This window comes from Bos taurus, chromosome 6 (assembly GCF_002263795.3).
Source record: "Bos taurus isolate L1 Dominette 01449 registration number 42190680 breed Hereford chromosome 6, ARS-UCD2.0, whole genome shotgun sequence".
Classification (NCBI taxonomy): Eukaryota; Metazoa; Chordata; class Mammalia; order Artiodactyla; family Bovidae; genus Bos; species Bos taurus.
Window position 1 is genome coordinate 57,165,204 of NC_037333.1, and position 17,867 is coordinate 57,183,070.

Genomic DNA, 17,867 nt, shown 5'->3' on the forward strand with positions numbered 1-17,867 from the left:
ATCAGATGTGTTAAGCATCAGGATGTGAAAGCTGAAATTGCTCGCAAATTTAAAATGATGCTTTACATTCAATTTAATTAATTTAGTTTCATTTAGTTTACTGTGCTTCTTAATGCCAAAAAGAAACAATAATAGAATGGAGGTTTGTCACACAATTTTTATCACTCAGTTGACATTTTTTTGATATGAAAAAGTTGCTATTTAAATTATGGTTCCTTTAAGCTTTTTATTTTATTTATTTTTAGTATTTATTTACTTGGCTGCCCCAGATCTTAGTTGCAACATGTGGGATCTAGTTCCCTGACCAGTGATTAAACCAGGCCCCCTGCAGTGGGGGCACAGAGTCTTAGCTGCTGGACCATCAAAGAAGCCCCCACTTAAACTTTTTAAAGGTTAGGGTAACAGTTATACTCAGAGAGTCAATTTTGGTTTGTCTGTGAGGTTGATCACAGGGCCAGGCTTGGAAATAACCAGGCCAGCCACAAACACAGTCAGATGTTAGGCGAGTCCCACTGGCACACGTGGGTCGTCCGTTGATGCTCTCGTTATCTGACCTCTGACTTAGGAAGTAGTATGTGACCAACCAAGACCAGTTCCAGAAATAGGATTCAGTCTTGGTTTGGGAAAAGACCTCTTTTAGTTCTTAAAGAACTGAATATTTTTGAAGACTGTAGTGTGCTCAGTTCTTGGTTGGAGTGATCTTTTTCTCTTCTTTTTCTCTCTTTTTCAGACTTTGTCTTTTGCTTTGGCTGACAAAATCAAGGCCAAAATCATTTTAGCAAATGACCCAGATGCTGATAGACTTGCTGTGGCAGAAAAGCAAGACAGGTACAATAAATTGTGATTACCTGCATAATGTGTGATATAGTGTCACTCAGATGTTTCTGGAGAGACCGGATGTATTTGGAAATGTTTCCCAATTATCTTGCAAATGATCATCTCACTGAACCTCTGTCAGATCCTCTGACGTAGAGGAAGTACCAGTCCAGGGGCCACAGGTCCGGCAAGCACAATGTGGGGTCAGCCAGCCAGTGTGTATTTGGTATTGAACTTACTTGTTACCATCCCCCTTTTATCGTTAATTAGTGACTCAGTACCTAATGAGGGCAAAGTACTTTGTTTGGTGCTGGCTTTAAAGGTCAGCACTTGGCAAGGTTTGATGAGGAGCCAGACCTTCAATGCCATGTTGAATCCCAAAGAAAGGCAATGCCAAAGAATGCTCAAACTACCTCACAAGCGCACTCATCTCACACGCTAGTAAAGTAATGCTTAAAATTCTCCAAGCCAGGCTTTAGCAATATGTGAACCGTGAACTTCCAGATGTTCAAGCTGGTTTTAGAAAAGGCAGAGGAACCAGAGATCAAATTGCCAACATCTGCTAGATCATGGAAAAAGCAAGAGAGTTCCAGAAAAACATCTATTTCTGCTTTCTTGACTATGCCAAAGCCTTTGACTGTGTGGATCACAATAAACTGTGGAAAATTCTGAAAGAGATGGGAATACCAGACCACCTGACCTACCCCTTAAGAAACCTGTATGCAGGTCAGGAAGCAACAGTTAGAACTGGACATGGAACAACAGACTGGTTCCAAATAGGAAAAGGAGTACATCAAGTCTGTATATTGTCACCCTGCTTATTTAACTTCTATGCAGAGTACATCATGAGAAACACTGGGCTGGAGGAAGCACAAGCTGGAATCAAGATGCTGGGAGAAATATCAATATCCTTAGATATGCAGATGACACCACCCTTGTGGCAGAAAGTAAAGAAGAACTAAAGAGCCTCTTGATGAAAGTGAAAGAGGAGATGAAAAAGTTGGCTTAAAGTTCGACATTCAGAAAACTAAGATCATGGCATCCGGTCCCATCACTTCATGGGAAATAGATGGGGAAACAGTGGAAACAGTGTCAGACTTTATTTTTCTGGGCTCCAAAATCACTGCAGATGGTGTTGCAGCCATGAAATTAAAAGATGCTTACTCCTTGGAAGGAAAGTTATGACCAACCTAGATAGCATGTTAAAAAGCAGACATTACTTTGCCAACAAAGGTCCATCTAGTTAAGGCTATGGTTTTTGCAGTGGTCATGTATGGATGTGAGAGTTGGACTATAAAGAAAGCTGAGTGCCGAAGAATTGATGCTTTTGAACTGTGGTGTTGGAGAAGACTCTTGAGAGTCCCTTGGACTGCAAGGAGATCAGTCCTGGGTGTTCATTGGTAGAACTGATGTTGAAGCTGAAACTCCAATACTTTGGCTACCTGATGTGAAGAGCTGACTCATTTGAAAAGACCCTGATGCTGGGAAAGATTGAGGACAGGAGGACAAGGGGACAACAGAGGATGAGATGGTTGAATGGCATCACTGACTCAATGGACATGGGTTTGGGTGAACTCCGGGAGTTGGTGATGGACAGGGAGGCTTGGTGTGCTGTGTTTCATGGGGTCGCCAAGAGTCAGACATAACTGGGCGACTAAACTGACTGACTGAACTGAGACCAGAGAGCATGCCTGTGGGGTGCTGCAATGCTTGAGATAAGTGTGACTGTAGAGTTTGCACAGAGCAGTGATGGATTAGGAGGAAAGTTGAAAAGTACACAGCCTCCAAGTAGTTTTGCAGGTCAAACAGCATGTGTGATGTTTGGGGACAGTTTGGTGCTGCCAAAGGGTTAAGACTTTCACTTATGACAAAACAGGTTCAATTCTGTGTCAGTGTTTAGAAATGTAAGCTGAGGTGCTACATGATCACATGTGAGGTATGCTTGTAACCACCTTGACTTCACAAAGGGACCGTTGCAGGCCTGTTCTCTGGTGTCCAGACTGTGAGTACTGTGCTGAATCTTAAGGAATGGTAAGCTCTCTCTCAGAATCTGCAGTGCTGGGCAAAAAATTGAAATATATAAGCTATTATACTTGGGGGGCATCTTGCCAGCATGTATCTGTTATGTTTAAAACCAAAGCCTTTGCTGAAGACTGAGATAAAAGCATTTCTGTGTCATCATTGACATACTTAAAAATTTTCAAAGATAGATGTTTGTCTAGGCAAACTGGCTGAGACACGGTAGCTGCTCAGATGTTTGTGCAGTGGTAGCCACACTTCTGTTATGTGAACAAGAATAATGAGAACAACAACAACAAGAAAGAATAGTGAGAACAGTCCTGCAGAGGCCCCTTGGAGCCTTGTTTGGCTTAATTGTTCTGTCCATATTTGCCGCTTACAGTTAAGCACTCTCTTAAGATTATTGTCATGCATAGGTGGTTTTTTCTTTCAGTGGCAAATGGAAAGTGTTTTCAGGCAATGAGTTGGGGGCCCTCCTGGGCTGGTGGCTCTTTACTTCTTGGAAAGAAAAGAACCAAGATCACAGCGCCCTCCAAAACTTATACATGTTGTCCAGCACCGTCTCTTCCAAAATCCTGCGAGCCATCGCCTTGAAGGAGGGCTTTCACTTCGAGGTATAGTGTTTGGGAGAGTTGCCCCTTTCCCTTTCTTTTGCTCTGGAGAAAGTCTAAGGCATTTCTTCTCTCTTGGATTATCCTTTTAGGAAACATTAACTGGCTTTAAGTGGATGGGAAATCGAGCCAAACAGCTGATAGACCAGGGGAAAAATGTCCTATTTGCATTTGAAGAAGCTATTGGTAAGAGTTGAGCACCATAATCACGTGATCAGTTAATTTATAGAATGCAAATAAACGGGCAAAGATTTGGATTTGGGTTCAAAGAATAACAATGAAACAGAAGCATGCAGTTTGCTTTTCTTCTGTGACCCTCTGCAAATGCTGAACTGTCAAATCCCAGAGTTTGTGTCACAGATTTTTTTTTAGCTGAAAAGAATATCTCACAAATAATCAAGCCATTCATGTAAGGAAGTGAATCCTCTCCCCTGATGACTGTGAATAGTTGTGTTTTGTACTTGGCTGTAGTAGCTTAAGAAAATCCTCCTACTTGGGGAGCTGTGGTATTTCCTTACTGTGGTATTGGTATCAGGGCACATATAGTTCATTGCCCGTCAGAGAGTGCCCTGCAGAGATATGTCCAGAAGAAAGGAGAAGCCACAGTTGTAGGACTTCCATCAGAGTGAGTATCACCTGAAAGAACCAGCCAGGATGATGGGAAAACACTTGTCTTAAATAATCACTATAAATGAGCGAAAAAGAGAGCCAGCAATAGAAACGTGAAATGCAAATGTTTGTGCTGGGGATATTTTAGCTGTTTATTTAGTAAAAGTTACTATGTGTGTGCTAAGTTGCTTCAGTCGTGTCCAACTCTTTGCAACCATATGGACCATAGCCCACCAGGCTCCTCTGTCCATGGGATCCTCTAGGCAAGAATACTGGAGTGGGTTGTCATGCCCTCCTCCAGGGGATCTTCCTGACCCAGGGATTGAACCTTCATCTCTTATGTCTCTTGCATTAGCAGGTGATTTTTTTTTACCACTAGTGCTACCTGGGAAGCCCCAAAATTTGTTTATCAAATATTTTTTGCTTATCAATTACATATGGACCCTGAAGGAAATGGATGAACTGATGTTAGCCTACAGTAGTTTATATAGGTGAGGTTAGTAACCACACAAAAGAGTAGAGGCTCACTGTCAAGGTGAATCAGGTACTGGCAAAAACTATGGGAATTCAGAGAAGACAGAATAAGCATCGACTCGAGCAATTAGAAACAATTTTGTGTGAGCTGAAGGGCTAGACCTGGAAAATGAGGACATTTTGTCTAGAAGGGAGACTCTCCTTACAGTTTATTCAACAAATACTTCCTCTTTTTGTTCCTTTTTTTTTTTTTTTTTAAATTAAAGCATAGTTGAGGGCTTCCCTGCTTATTTAACTTATATTCAGAGTACATCATGAGAAATGCTGGGCTGGATGAAGCACAAGCTGGAATCAAGATTGCAGGGAGAACTATCAATAACCTCAGATAAGCACATGCCACCACACTTATAGCAGAAAGCAAAGAAGAACTAAAGAGCCTCTTGATGAAAGTGAAAGAGGAGAGTGAAAAAGTTGGCTTAAAGTTCAACATTCAGAAAACTAAGATCATGGCATCCGGTCCCATCACTTCATGGCAAATAGATGGGGAAACAGTGGAAACAGTGGCTGACTTTATTTTGGGGGGCTCCAAAACCACTGCAGATGGTGACTGCAGTCATGAAATTAAAAGGTACTTACTCCTTGGAAGAAAAGTTGTGACCAACCTAGACAGCATGTTAAAAAGCAGAGACATTACTTTGCCAACAAAGGTCCATCCTAGTCAAAGCTGTGGTTTTTCCAGTAGTCATGTATGGATGTGAGAGTTGGACTATGAAGAAATCTGAGTGCTGAAGAATTGATGCTTTTGAACTGTGGTGTTGGAGAAGACTCTTGAGAGTCCCTTGGACTGCAAGGAGATCCAACCAGTCCATCCTAGAGGAAATCAGTCTTGAATATTCATTAGAAGGATTGATGCTGAAGCTGAAACTCCAATAGTTAGGCCACCTGATGCGAAGAACTGACTCATTTGAAAAGACCCTGATGCTGGGAAGATTGAAGGCAGGAGAATGGGATGACAGAGGATGAGATGGTTGGATGGCATCACCAACTCAATGGACATGAGTTTGAGTAAGCTCCTGGAGTTGGTGATGGACAGGGAAGCCTGGCGTACTGCAGTCCATGGAGTCACAAAGAGTTGGACACGACTGAGCGACTGAACTGAACTGACCTGAGGGCTTCCCAGGTGGCACAGGTAAAGAACCTGCCTGCCAGTGCAGGAGACCTAAGAGATGAGGGCTCAATCCCTGGGCTGATCTATTATGGAGGGCATGGATCCCTGGAGGGCATGGCAACCCATTCTAGTATTCTTTCCTGGAGAATCCCATGGACAGATAAGCCTTGCAGAATACAGTCCATGCGGTTGCGAAGAGTTGGACACAACTGAGCATCTGAGCACATCCATATTATATTAGTTTCAGGTTTACAACATAGTGATTCAATACTTTTATAGACTATACTTCATTTATAGTTATTATAAAATATTGGCTAGACTCCTTGTGTTGTACAATGCATCCTTATATATCATTTATTTTATACATAGTAGTTTGTACTCAACAAATACTTCGTGAAGACCCGCTAGGCACTGGGCTAGATTCTTAAATACAATGGTGGTGAATGAGAATCATTTACATCCTTGACAACCTCTCATGCAATAGGCAGGATGCATATAGATGTGTGTATCCTAAGTGTGTAAAAGGACCCAATCCTCAGGATATGTGTATGACTCGTGTTTCTGCAGGATATATGTGCTGCCCTTTCGTGCTGGACAAAGATGGAGTCAGCGCTGCCGTCATAACTGCAGAGTTGGCCAGCTTTCTAGCAACCAAGAATTTGTCTTTGTCTCAGCAGCTAAAAGCCATCTATGTTGAGTAAGTTTCTATTGACTATTTAATTGAAGTAATTTTTTTTTATCAGTTCAGGTATACAACACAGTGATTCAGTGTATGTCTATATTGTGAAATGATCACAGTGGATACAATTAACATGCATCCCCACACAGGAATATTTTTTAATGTTTTACTCTCTTCTTGTGCACCCGATACTCATATTCTTTCTGATGCTCTTGCTTTAGTTATGAATTCTATTTCGTATGAAAACTAAATAAGAGATCACCTTTTCCTTTTGCTACTTAAGCAGTTAATAGTAATTACCATTCATGATGACGTTAATCCTTAATAAATGAGAACGTTAGCTGCAGAAATGGCTAAGGGAAGAATGTGATTTTTTAAATGTCCAGTGTTGAAAAAGACTAAATGTGTTCATTAAACATCTATTTAGTCTTTGTAGCAATTACTTATTTCTGCCTTTCTAGTGCAAAAGCAACCAGACACAAGGTAATGGGCATGACGTGGCTGTATTCCAATGATAAAACTTTTACTTACAAACAGAGACTGAGGGCCACACAGCAGGGCAGTGATTCCTGGTGTAGATTGTTGGACCTCTTTATTTAATGCTGAATTACTCCTTTGAAATTAGTCATGGTTGTTTGTTTTAGAATATACTGTTTGATAGATACATGTTCAGTGTACACTGTGCCCAATTATTTGTCCCTCATTTGCATGTAACCATGTTTGTATTGATAGGTATGGCTACCATATCACCAGAGCTTCGTATTTTATCTGCCATGATCAAGAAACTATTAAACAATTATTTGAAAACCTTAGAAACTATGATGGGAAGAGTAATTATCCAAAAACTTGTGGCAGATTTGAGATTTCTCACATTAGGGACCTTACAACTGGCTATGATGATAACGAACCTGATAAAAAAGCTGTAAGTAATGTTTTTTATCAGTTAAAGTCTTCTCGATTTACTTTTTCACTGTGCTTTGAATAGTTCAACCTATTTAATCATATAATTAATTGAAGCTGATTTTAGGCATTATTATAAATAAGCTATTAAAATATAGAGATAATTTTAAAACATGAGCTAAAACTACAGGGATTCTCACTAGTCATCTCAGCCCATGCCATCTTTTAACACAGCAGGAAATCGATACAGTCGGCTCTGGGTATCTTAGGGTTTCACATCATAAACCCCGAGGGTCAACTTACTACACTAGTGTATATAATGGACTCAAGCATCTGTGGATTTTGGTATCTGCAGGGGCTCCTGGCACCCTCCATGGGTGCCGAGGGATGACTACACTCAGAAGTGTAAGACCTGCCTATGGTTAGAAGCTAATTGGTGATGGTCTGGGTAGAATCTGGGTCTTCTGATTGCACATCTGGCTTTTCCTCTCTTTCAGCAGCTGAACTTGAAAAAACACCAGAATCACCTAGTGGCCAGGTTAAAACACTGAGCGCTGCAGCCCACCCCTTGTCTGCCTTTCTAATAAGTGCCCTGCTGATGCTGATGTTACTCGTCCAGCCTTGAGAACTACTGTTAGCTTCCTCCTTAGTTTTACCCTATTCTCTGACTATATGGGAGTTGTTGGGGCTTCCCTGGTGGCTCAAATGGTAAAGAATCCACCTGCAGAGTAGGATACCCAGGCTCAATCCCTGGGTCGGGAAGATCCCCTGGAGAAAGGAATGGCTACTCACTCCAGTGTACTTGCTTGGAGAATTCCATGGACAGAGGAATGTGGCAGGCTATAGTTCATGGGGTTGCACAGAGTTGCACATGACTGAGCAACTAACACTAATTCATTCATTCATATGGGAGTTGTTAGCTATAGCACATGAGTTCAAATTCTTCCTGCCATGTGGATCCCCAACTGGAGTCAAAAGAAGGCACAAATATGGCAGAAGATAGTATTGCTAACTATGGCAAGTGGGTAGGGGAAGAAGAGTAAGAATATCCCTATGAGATGCTGGACATTTGCTTTAATATTCTCCTTTTTATATTTTTTAATTTACATCTGCACACAATATGTTTTTAAAAGGCAAATAGTATTAAAGGGTTATGAAGAAACTTGGCAGTTCTACCTCCTACCATTTCATTGCCATGTGTCAAGAAAACCACCTTCCCTCTCAGTTGTTTCTCTGGTATTTACCACCAGATTTCTAAATAACATGCTCATGTGGTGATGCTTTGACTTATCAGTGTTAGGCTTTATTAATTTTCTATGATGGAGATTGGAGGAGGAAATGGCAACCCCACTCCAGTATTCTTGCCCGGAAAATCGCATGGACAGAAGAGCCTGGCAAGCTATACTCCATAGGGTCGCAAAGAGTCAGACAGTACTAAAGCGACCTAACGTAACAACATGATGGAAATAGGGATTTGGTTCTTAGAGTTGCGACATTCACAACTCTTCTCCCCTGTGCCTGCAGTACATTTGTTTGTACCACAGGTTTTGGCAACATCAGATTCCAAGCTTGTATTATGAGGACTAGTAGCTATTGTTTTCTGCTTAGCTGAGTAGTGTACTTTGCTTAGGTTCCCCTTACATTGTATAAAGAATTATTTTTTCTGTAATTAATAGCTGCTTTGTTCTTTCATCTGCATGGATTTCTATGTATTCCTCACCAGTTCTTCCCACATCCTTCAAACAGCTTTCAGTAGGGTTTTCTACCTAGTCCAGTGATTCCGTGCTTCTGTTGGCTCCATCTTGTTTCCAATGGCCTCCCTCCTGGCCGCTTTCCCTGGGGAGGGCCCACTGCTCTCCGGGTTGAATGCCCAGCTGTCATCCTGGGGATGCTCTTCACTACTCTCTGGGGTTATATCCCTTGCTCCTGGACCCCTTTTTATAATTAGCTTCCTAAATCACATTTTCTAGTATCTTCCTAAGAAGAAGTGAATAGAGGTAAATTTTTAGAGGTGTTTAGGTCTGAAAATGTCTTGCTCTACCTGCACACTTTGTTGACTCACAGATTTGAAAGCATTGCTCCATGTTTGTTAAGCTCTGGAGCATCCATCATTCATTTATTCAGGAAATAGCTGGGACCTGCTGTGTGCTGCATCCAGGGATAAGGATGCTATACTCATTCAGTCCTTTCTATGCAATTGTTTTTTCCTCTGTGGAAAGTATTAGGAACATTCCACTAAACCTTGGGTTCAGAATTTCAGTGATAAGCTTTTAGTATGGGCCTCCTTTCTTTCATTTTTCTGGACACTTGGTTGGTCTTTGTTGGCCTATGGAGTCATTTTTTTCCGTCCTGAGAAACTCTTGAATTTTTTCAAAGAAGGGGGCTGGATGGTTGTTTTCCAAATAACCTTTTCCCTCAAATTTTCTGTTCTCCCCTTCTTGACAAGTTCTTCTTGACAAGTTCTTAGATGCTGACCCTCCTGGAGTGATGTTCTACTTTCAAAGTTTCTGTCTTCCCGTTGTCCATCTGTGTCTTCCTTTCCTACTTTTGGGGAGATTACCTCAACATTAAATGTCTGCTTCTTTGAACATTTCAGCTCTTTTTCCTCTATTAAAAGTAATATCTTGTTTCATGTATATCATATCTCTATTAAGGATATTAATTACAGCTTTTTTTTAATGTAGATCTTTCTTCCTATGAATTGTCTTTATTTCCTTCAAGGTCTTCTGGGGACGCCTCGCTGTCACCCTAGTCTCCTGTCTAAGGGTAATAAGCTGGGATGCTGAGTCCCTGGAAGTGGAGGAGAGGTCCATGGGACCTGGGACGAGGGGTGCTAGTGTCCAGTGTGGGGACTCTGAGTTACTTTCAGTTTTCTCCATGCCCTGCCTTCCATGATGCCCAGTGTCCCCAACTTCTAAGCTCTTCTGTTTCAGTTATACCAGAGATTTAAGGCGTCTCCTGATGAGGTGGTTTGTTGACCACATGGGCAGAAGTTGAGGATCTGGGAGGATCGAATAGCTCCTTTCAGATGCTGCCTTTGTCTGCCTTTGCCTCACGCCTGCCCTTTGCAGTACCTGGTGCCCTGGTTAGTGAGCTCTGCCAGGGTTCTGCAGAGCATCCTGACTCAGTTCTCGTCTGCCTGTTGTAGGCGCCCCCTGCTCATTGTCCTGTGTTCCAGCAGGCTCCTTCCGCCCCTTCATCTGGTTTCTGACTGCCATGATTGTTTGGCAGACCCCTCAACAGCTGCTGCTGCTTTGCCCTTGCGTGCTTTTTTATTTTAATACTTTGGTCACTTTAGTAGAGTTTGAAGAGCAGTCAGCCATGATACATATACCAGAAGCTTTTGAAAGTGAAATAAGCCTATTTCATTGTTTTGTGGGGTTTTGTAATGCATTATTAATCGGTTTAAAACAATTTATTGTGAAAGGGTGTCTTTTGATTTTAGAAAAACTTTTAGTAGCTTTAATAAAACTACAGAGGTAAAAAGTAGTATACAAAGTTACTTTATTTTCACAAATTGCCTTATTATTATTTATTTCATTTATACCGAGTACATTTTCTAACTTCCTCAAATGTGTTCTTTTTTTTGCATTTACTTTCTTGCTTATTTGAGGAAAAATATTAGTTAGGTAAAAAACAACTTACGTTGCTACTTACTAATAAATTTATAACATGAAAATTAATTCCTAGATTCTCCCGACTAGTAAAAGCAGCCAAATGATCACCTTTAGCTTTGCTAATGGAGGCGTGGCCACCATGCGGACCAGTGGGACAGAGCCCAAAATCAAGTACTATTTGGAACTGTGCGCCCCACCTGGAAATAGGTATGGATGGCAGCAGCTGTAGTTTTTATTCCTTAAACTTCCTAAATTCTCTGCAGACACTAAGTAAAATAGCTCATCTGTCCAGTATGTAGTTTAAGTAAGAATGTTGTTTCAGAACCTGCAGCAGTATTGTGATTTTAACAGCTGTTTGAAGTGTTGAGAAACAGGAGTGCTTACTTCCTACTTATTTCCTTCTAAAATTTCCCTGCATGGGAAACTTCCTAATTTCAGTAATATCAATAAAATTTCCTTTTTCTAGTACTTTTTATTTGAGGCTGGCACCAGTGACTTTTTCTCCATGTCCCTGGTACAAATGAATTAAAATCCATTAATGAATTAGTGGATTAAATTAATGAAATTAATGAAATCCATCCAATCAATTACAAATCCATTCAACAAATATCTTTGAGCATCCATCGTGTGTAAGTCATGCTGGGTTTGGGGGAAGATAAAGAGTCACAGCAGAAAGTGTCCTTACCGCCAAAGAGCTGACAGTCTAGTAGCTTCAAGGTCATGTTTTGTGACTTTGTAAAAGTTTGGACTATAAAGAAAGCTGAGTGCCAAAGAATTGATGCCTTTGAACTGTGGTGTTGGAAAAGACTCTTGAGAGTCCCTTGGACTGCAAGGAGATCAAACCAGTCAATCCTAAAGGAAATCAGTCCTGAATATTCATTGGAAGGACTGATGCTGAAGCTGAAACTTCAATACTTTGGCCACCTGCTGCGAAGAACTGACTAAGTGAAAAAGATCCTGATGCTGGGAAAAATTGAAGGCAGGAAGAGAAGGGGTTGACAGAGGATGAGGTGGTTGGATGGCATCACTGACTCGACAGACATGAGTTTGAGTAAGCTCTGGGAATTGGTGATGGACAGGGAAGCCTGGCGTGCTGCAGTCCATGGGGTCGCAAAGATTGGACACGACTGAGCGACTGAACTGAAAGGGTTTGAGTCACTCAGTTTCCAACACCTGTAACATTTGGAACTGTATCAGCCATGGTACATGTAGCTAGCATATGTAAATGTAATAGTACACATTTAACAGTCGCTTAGCTTTCACTTCTCTATTCAGAATACAGTTCAAAATCAGGAAATTTTTTTTTAAAGTGAGTTAAGTCAGTGCTATCCAACAGAAATAAAATATGAGCCACATATGCAATTTGAAATTTCAGTTCAGTTCCTTATTTGCACCAGCCACATTGCAAGTGCACCATAGCCACGTGTTACTAGTGGCTGCTGTAGTGGACAGCATAAGTCTGTCTAGGTGGTAATGGCACATACACCCCAGAGCATTGATCAGAGGGTTTTTCTGGCTTGTGAACCAAATTTTCATTATGTGGAAATAAGAGCAAAGGAAATTTTCTGAGCATCCTAAATTAGCCAGCCAATAACAGATTAAATGTAGCAGGTTAGAGGGGCTGGGGAAGATGTGTTGCAGTTAGACTTTCCGTAATCAGGGAGAAGTGAGTGCCAGCAGCAAAGCAAGAAATAGTAAAACAAAACTATAAACCTTGAGTACAAGAACTCAGAATATTCACCTGTCGGGGAGTTTATCATAAAGGAAATAGCAAGCTACATCCAAATGAGCCCTGAATCTTCTGAATAATTCTCATTCTCATTCTTACTTAGTGTTTCCATATTTCTGTGACTCACTGTTTTGAAAACAAATGAACATTAAGTCCAATTTAAAGATCTATATTCAGGGAATTTCCCTGGTGATCCTGTAGTTAAAACTGCACTTCTGCTGCAGGAGGTTCAAGTTTGATCCTTGGTTGGGTAGCTAAGATCCCACATGCCATGCAGCATGGACAAAAAATTTAAAAAACAAAAAGATCTATTTTCTCTATATATTTATCTTTTCCTTTTCATTATCCTGTGAAAATATATGTAATGTTTTTTTAAAAAAAACTTTCTTTTATAAATAACAATACAACTTACTACTCAAGGGTCTATAGTATTTACATTTTTTACATGGCTTATTGAGTGGACTTAAATTCAAATATTAGTTTCTAAATTGATGAAGATACTTGGAAACTTTGCCGTTTTATTATCGTCATTGAGAAATGTCTAATTATAAGTCTGTTTTATCTATTATCAACCCTCCAGTTGTTTGCACATAAATGAGTATTTTCCACATGCTTAAAATCTTGATTTCGATAAAGAGATCTAGTTCCCTAGATTTTTGTTTATACTTTAATTGTGACCTTTTTGTTCCCAGAGTAAAATTAAAAAGATAAACAGGGGATCTGAGTTCTTGGTGAGTGACCAGCAGGCCCACTAGGAGGCTCCCCATCTCTTCTATCCTGGGAAGGTCTTACACACAAGGCTTCAGCCAAGCTCCCAATAGTTTGAAGACAGACAGGATCAGAAAACTGGGACGTTAGTCCATAGATATGATGTCTGGACTCAAGCAAGGCATCAACATACCTATCACAACAGCCATAAACCCATGGCTAAGGTTTCCTTATTTTCTGATAATGCTAAATATTATTAATATATTTTATATCATGAATTCTATTCATTTGTAGAATTCCACAACCCACTAACTCTTTAGAATTGAAAATCTTTTTTCAAATATAAGTACTACCTTTAAAATTTTTTGTTGGGGTTGATGTCTTTGGTTTTTTTTATTATTACTATTGGTTTTTTGGGGGGGGCGGGGGTGGTTGGCCATGCCGCACGACTTGTGAGATCTTAGTTCCATGACCAGGGTTTGAATCTGCACCCTCGCCAGTCAAAGCACGGAGTCCTAAACCACTGGACCACCAGGGAATTCCCTTGACGTCTTTAGTTTTGTCCAACTTTTTATTTTGAAAAATTTCAAACCTATAGAAATGTAGAAATAGTGTAGTGAATAAGCACATACTCCTCATATAGACTAGGGGTTGGCAAACTTTCTGTAAAGAGCCAAATAGTAACTATTTTAGGTTTACACACAATCCTTGTTACAAGCATGCAGCTCTACTGTTGTGGATGGAAAGCACCCACAGACATAAAAGAGTGGTCGTGGCTATTTCCCAATAAAACTACTCAAACAGGCCGAAAGCCATAGTTTGCCTCCCCAACCTAGTCTCAGCAGTCGCTAGTGTTTGGCAATATTTGCTCTCATATTTTTCTCAGCCATTTGAAAATACGTTGCAGACTTTAATACTCATCTCCTAAGAACAAAGAACCTCTCTTACTGTCTCAAAAATTAGGTAATAATTATGTCAAGCAGGATTCTAACAGATAAACAAAACCAGCAGGAGATACATAGTAAATTAAATTCATTGATGAGTTTTAGTTTAATGGATATTGTTTAAAAAAAAAAAAAAACGCACAGTAATTATTAGCCAGTGTGCCTTCCTGAGAACTGTTATTTTCCTCAAAGCACATTTTTGGAGAAGGAAAAAAAGACTTGTATAATTCATATATATTTATGAAGCATAATTACTTTATATGTTACCAATGGGGATAAAAATAATTATAATGATAGCTACATTTATTGAGGTTTTTGGGCCAGGTTGTGCTAATTGCTTTATATAATTTATCTCAATCTATACAACAACTCTCTTGAGAGGATAGTCTTTTATTTCAGTTTTACAAGAGAGGAATCTGGGCCTTTGAAAGGTCAAGTCACTCGCCCAAGGGCACAGAGCTAGTAAGTAATAGAGCCAGAATTACTGTCTGTAATAAAATGGATTGTTTTAGTTTTACTGGTTAACTGTTGCAATGCAAGGATGATCTTAACTAATTACACAGATTGCCCATTTTGTTAAAGATGGTCAGGTATAAAGTATTAAAAGTTTGAATTGAGGGATTTAAATTTCTTTTATTGAACTTCTTGGTTTTAAATATAGTAACTCACATCAGCTAGTAGCCTGATACATAAGTCTGACACATAAATTAGACACAATGTCTAATTATAAGTCTGTTTTATCTATTAAACAATCCTCCAATTGTTTGCACATAAATGAGTATTTTTCACGTGCTTAAAGTCTTGATTTTGTTAAAGAGATCTAGTTCCCTAGATTTCCACACTAACTTTAGTTGTGACTTTTTTGTTCCCAAAGTAAAATTAAAAAGATTCGGAGTCTGAGTTCCTGGTGAGTGACCAGGAGGCCCACCAGGAGGCTCACCATCTCTTCCATCCTGGGAAGGCTTTATAGCTGAGGCTTCAGCCAAGCTCCCAATAGTTTGAAGACAGACAGGATCAGGAACAGTCATGTCCTGCAAGACCAAGGACTTGCGGGAAATATCTATAACAGTTCAATGGGATTTAATGACAACTGGAGTCATGAAAGTTTTCTCTGCACTGTTAGGTATGGACCCTGCAGGACTTTTAGGGACGCTAGGCTACAGATTGTGTGTTTTGAAAATTCTTATGGGACTTCCCTGGTGGCCCAGTGGTAAGACTCTGCACTTCCAGTGCAGGGGGCAGGGGTTCAATCCTTGGTCAGGGAACTAAGATCCAACATGCCTCACATGGCCAAAAAAAAAAAAAATTCTTATGAGAAGTGCAAAGGTGTGGTTTTGTTTATAGTAGAGACCTTGGGGAAGCCTTTGGGGAAAATAATGAATATTGTCTCATGGACTTTTTATCCATGCCACAGATGTGTTCCCATGCTTAAGTAACTGGAGTTCTGTCTGATTTAACTCTTCACTTAAGAGTAAATATCAGTGTTGCTTGATATTGGGAGTGTTTAAAACATGCTCCAGAATAATCCACTGACCTGGAATTTTTTTCCCCCTTATTTTGCAGTGATCCCGAGCAGCTGAAGAAAGAACTAGATGAACTAGTTAGTGCTGTTGAAGAGCATTTTTTCCAGCCACAAAAGTATAACCTCCAGCCAAAAGGAGAGTAAACCATCCCAGCCTCGGACATAATTACATTTACCTACAACTAAGCTGATTCCTAGAATGTCGACGTTCACTCTTGCCATCTCCTGTTTGACCACTTCCAATTTGCCTTGATTCATGGACCTGACATTCCAGGTTCCTATGCAATACTGCTCTTTACAGCATCGGACCTTGCTTCTATCACCAGTCACATCCACAACTGGGTATTATTTTTGCTTTGGCTCCATCCCTTCATTCTTTCTGGAGTTATTTTCTCCACTGATCTCCAGTAGCAGATCCAGAGTGAACGTCGACATTCTAGGAATCAGCGAACTAAAATGGACTGGAATGGGTGAATTTAACTTAGATGACAATTATATCTACTACTGCGGGCAGGAATCCCTTAGAAGAAATGGAGTTGCCATCGTGGCCAACAATAGAGTCTGAAATGCAGTACTTGAATGCGGTCTCAAAAATGACAGAATGATCTCTGTTCGTTTCCAAGGCAAACCATTCAATATCACAGTAATCCAAGTCTATGCCCCAACCAGTAACGCTGAAGAAGCTGAAGTTGAATGGTTCTATGAAGACCTACAAGACCTTTTAGAACTAACACCCAAAAAAGATGTCCTTTTCATTATAGGGGACTGGAATGCAAAAGTAAGAAGTCAAGAAACACCTGGAGTAACAGGCAAATTTGGCCTTGGAATACAGAATGAAGCAGGGCAAAGGCTAATAGAGTTTTGCCAAGAAAATACACTGGTCATAGCAAACACCCTCTTCCAACAACACAAGAGAAGACTCTACACATGGACATTACCAGATGGTCAACACCGAAATCAGACTGATTATATTCTTTGCAGCCAAAGATGAAGAAGCTCTATACAGTCAACAAAAACAAGACCAGGAGCTGACTGTGGCTCAGATCATTAACTCCTTATTGCCAAATTCAGACTTAAATTGAAGAAAGTAGGGAAAACCACTAGACCACTCAGGTATGACCTAAATCAAATCCCTTATGATTATACAGCGGAAGTGAGAAATAGATTTAAGGGACTAGATCTAATAGATAGAGTGCCTGATGAACTATGATCGGAGGTTCGTGACATTGTATAGGAGACAGGGATCAAGACCATCCCCATGGAAGAGAAATGCAAAAAAGCAAAATGGCTGTCTGAGGAGGCGTAACACATAGCTGTGAAAAGAAGAGAAGCAAAAAGCAAAGGAGAAAAGGAAAGATATAAGCATCTGAATGCAGAGTTCCAAAGAATAGCAAGAAGAGATAAGAAAGTGTTCTTCAGTGATCAGTGCAAAGAAATAGAGGAAAACAACAGAATGGGAAAGACTAGAGATCTCTTCAAGAAAATTAGAGATACCAAGGGAACATTTCATGCGAAGATGGCCTCAATAAAGGACAGAAATGGTATGGACCTAACAGAAGCAAAAGATATTAAGAAGAGGTGGCAGGAATACACAGAAGAACTATACAAAAAAGATCTTCACAACCCAGATAATCATGATGGTGTGATCACTCAGCTAGAGGCAGACATCCTGGAATGTGAAGTCCAGTGGGCTTTAGACAACATCACTACGAACAAAGCTAGTGGAGGTGATAGAATTCCAGTTGAGCTATTTCAAATCCTGAAAGATGATGCTGTGAAAGTGCTTCACCCAATATCCCAGCATATTTGGAAAACTCAGCAGTGGCCACAGGACTGGAAAAGGTCAGTTTTCATTCCAATCCCAAAGAAAGGCAATGCCAAAGAATGCTCAAACTACCGCACAATTGTACTCATCTCACACGTTGGTAAAGTAATGCTCAAAATTCTCCAAGCCAGGCTTCAGCAATACGTGAACTGTGAACTTTCAGATGTTCAAGCTGGTTTTAGAAAAGGCAGAGGAACCAGAGAGTAAATTGCCAACATCTGCTGGATCACCAAAAAAGCAAGAGAG

At 40.3% G+C, this 17,867-nt stretch overlaps 1 protein-coding gene across 1 annotated transcript in view; it reads left to right on the forward strand.

The window, feature by feature from the left end:
• PGM2 (phosphoglucomutase 2) overlaps positions 1-17,138 on the forward strand; it is a 37,302-nt gene extending 20,164 nt beyond the window's left edge. Inside the window, exons 8-14 of the mRNA NM_001304966.1 lie at positions 731-828; positions 3,269-3,449; positions 3,539-3,632; positions 6,265-6,394; positions 7,109-7,298; positions 10,967-11,100; positions 15,838-17,138. Coding sequence (NP_001291895.1) covers positions 731-828; positions 3,269-3,449; positions 3,539-3,632; positions 6,265-6,394; positions 7,109-7,298; positions 10,967-11,100; positions 15,838-15,940 — 930 coding nt within the window. The 3' untranslated portion in view covers positions 15,941-17,138. The remainder of the gene's footprint in view (positions 1-730; positions 829-3,268; positions 3,450-3,538; positions 3,633-6,264; positions 6,395-7,108; positions 7,299-10,966; positions 11,101-15,837) is intronic.
• The last annotated feature ends 729 nt before the right edge of the window (positions 17,139-17,867 follow it).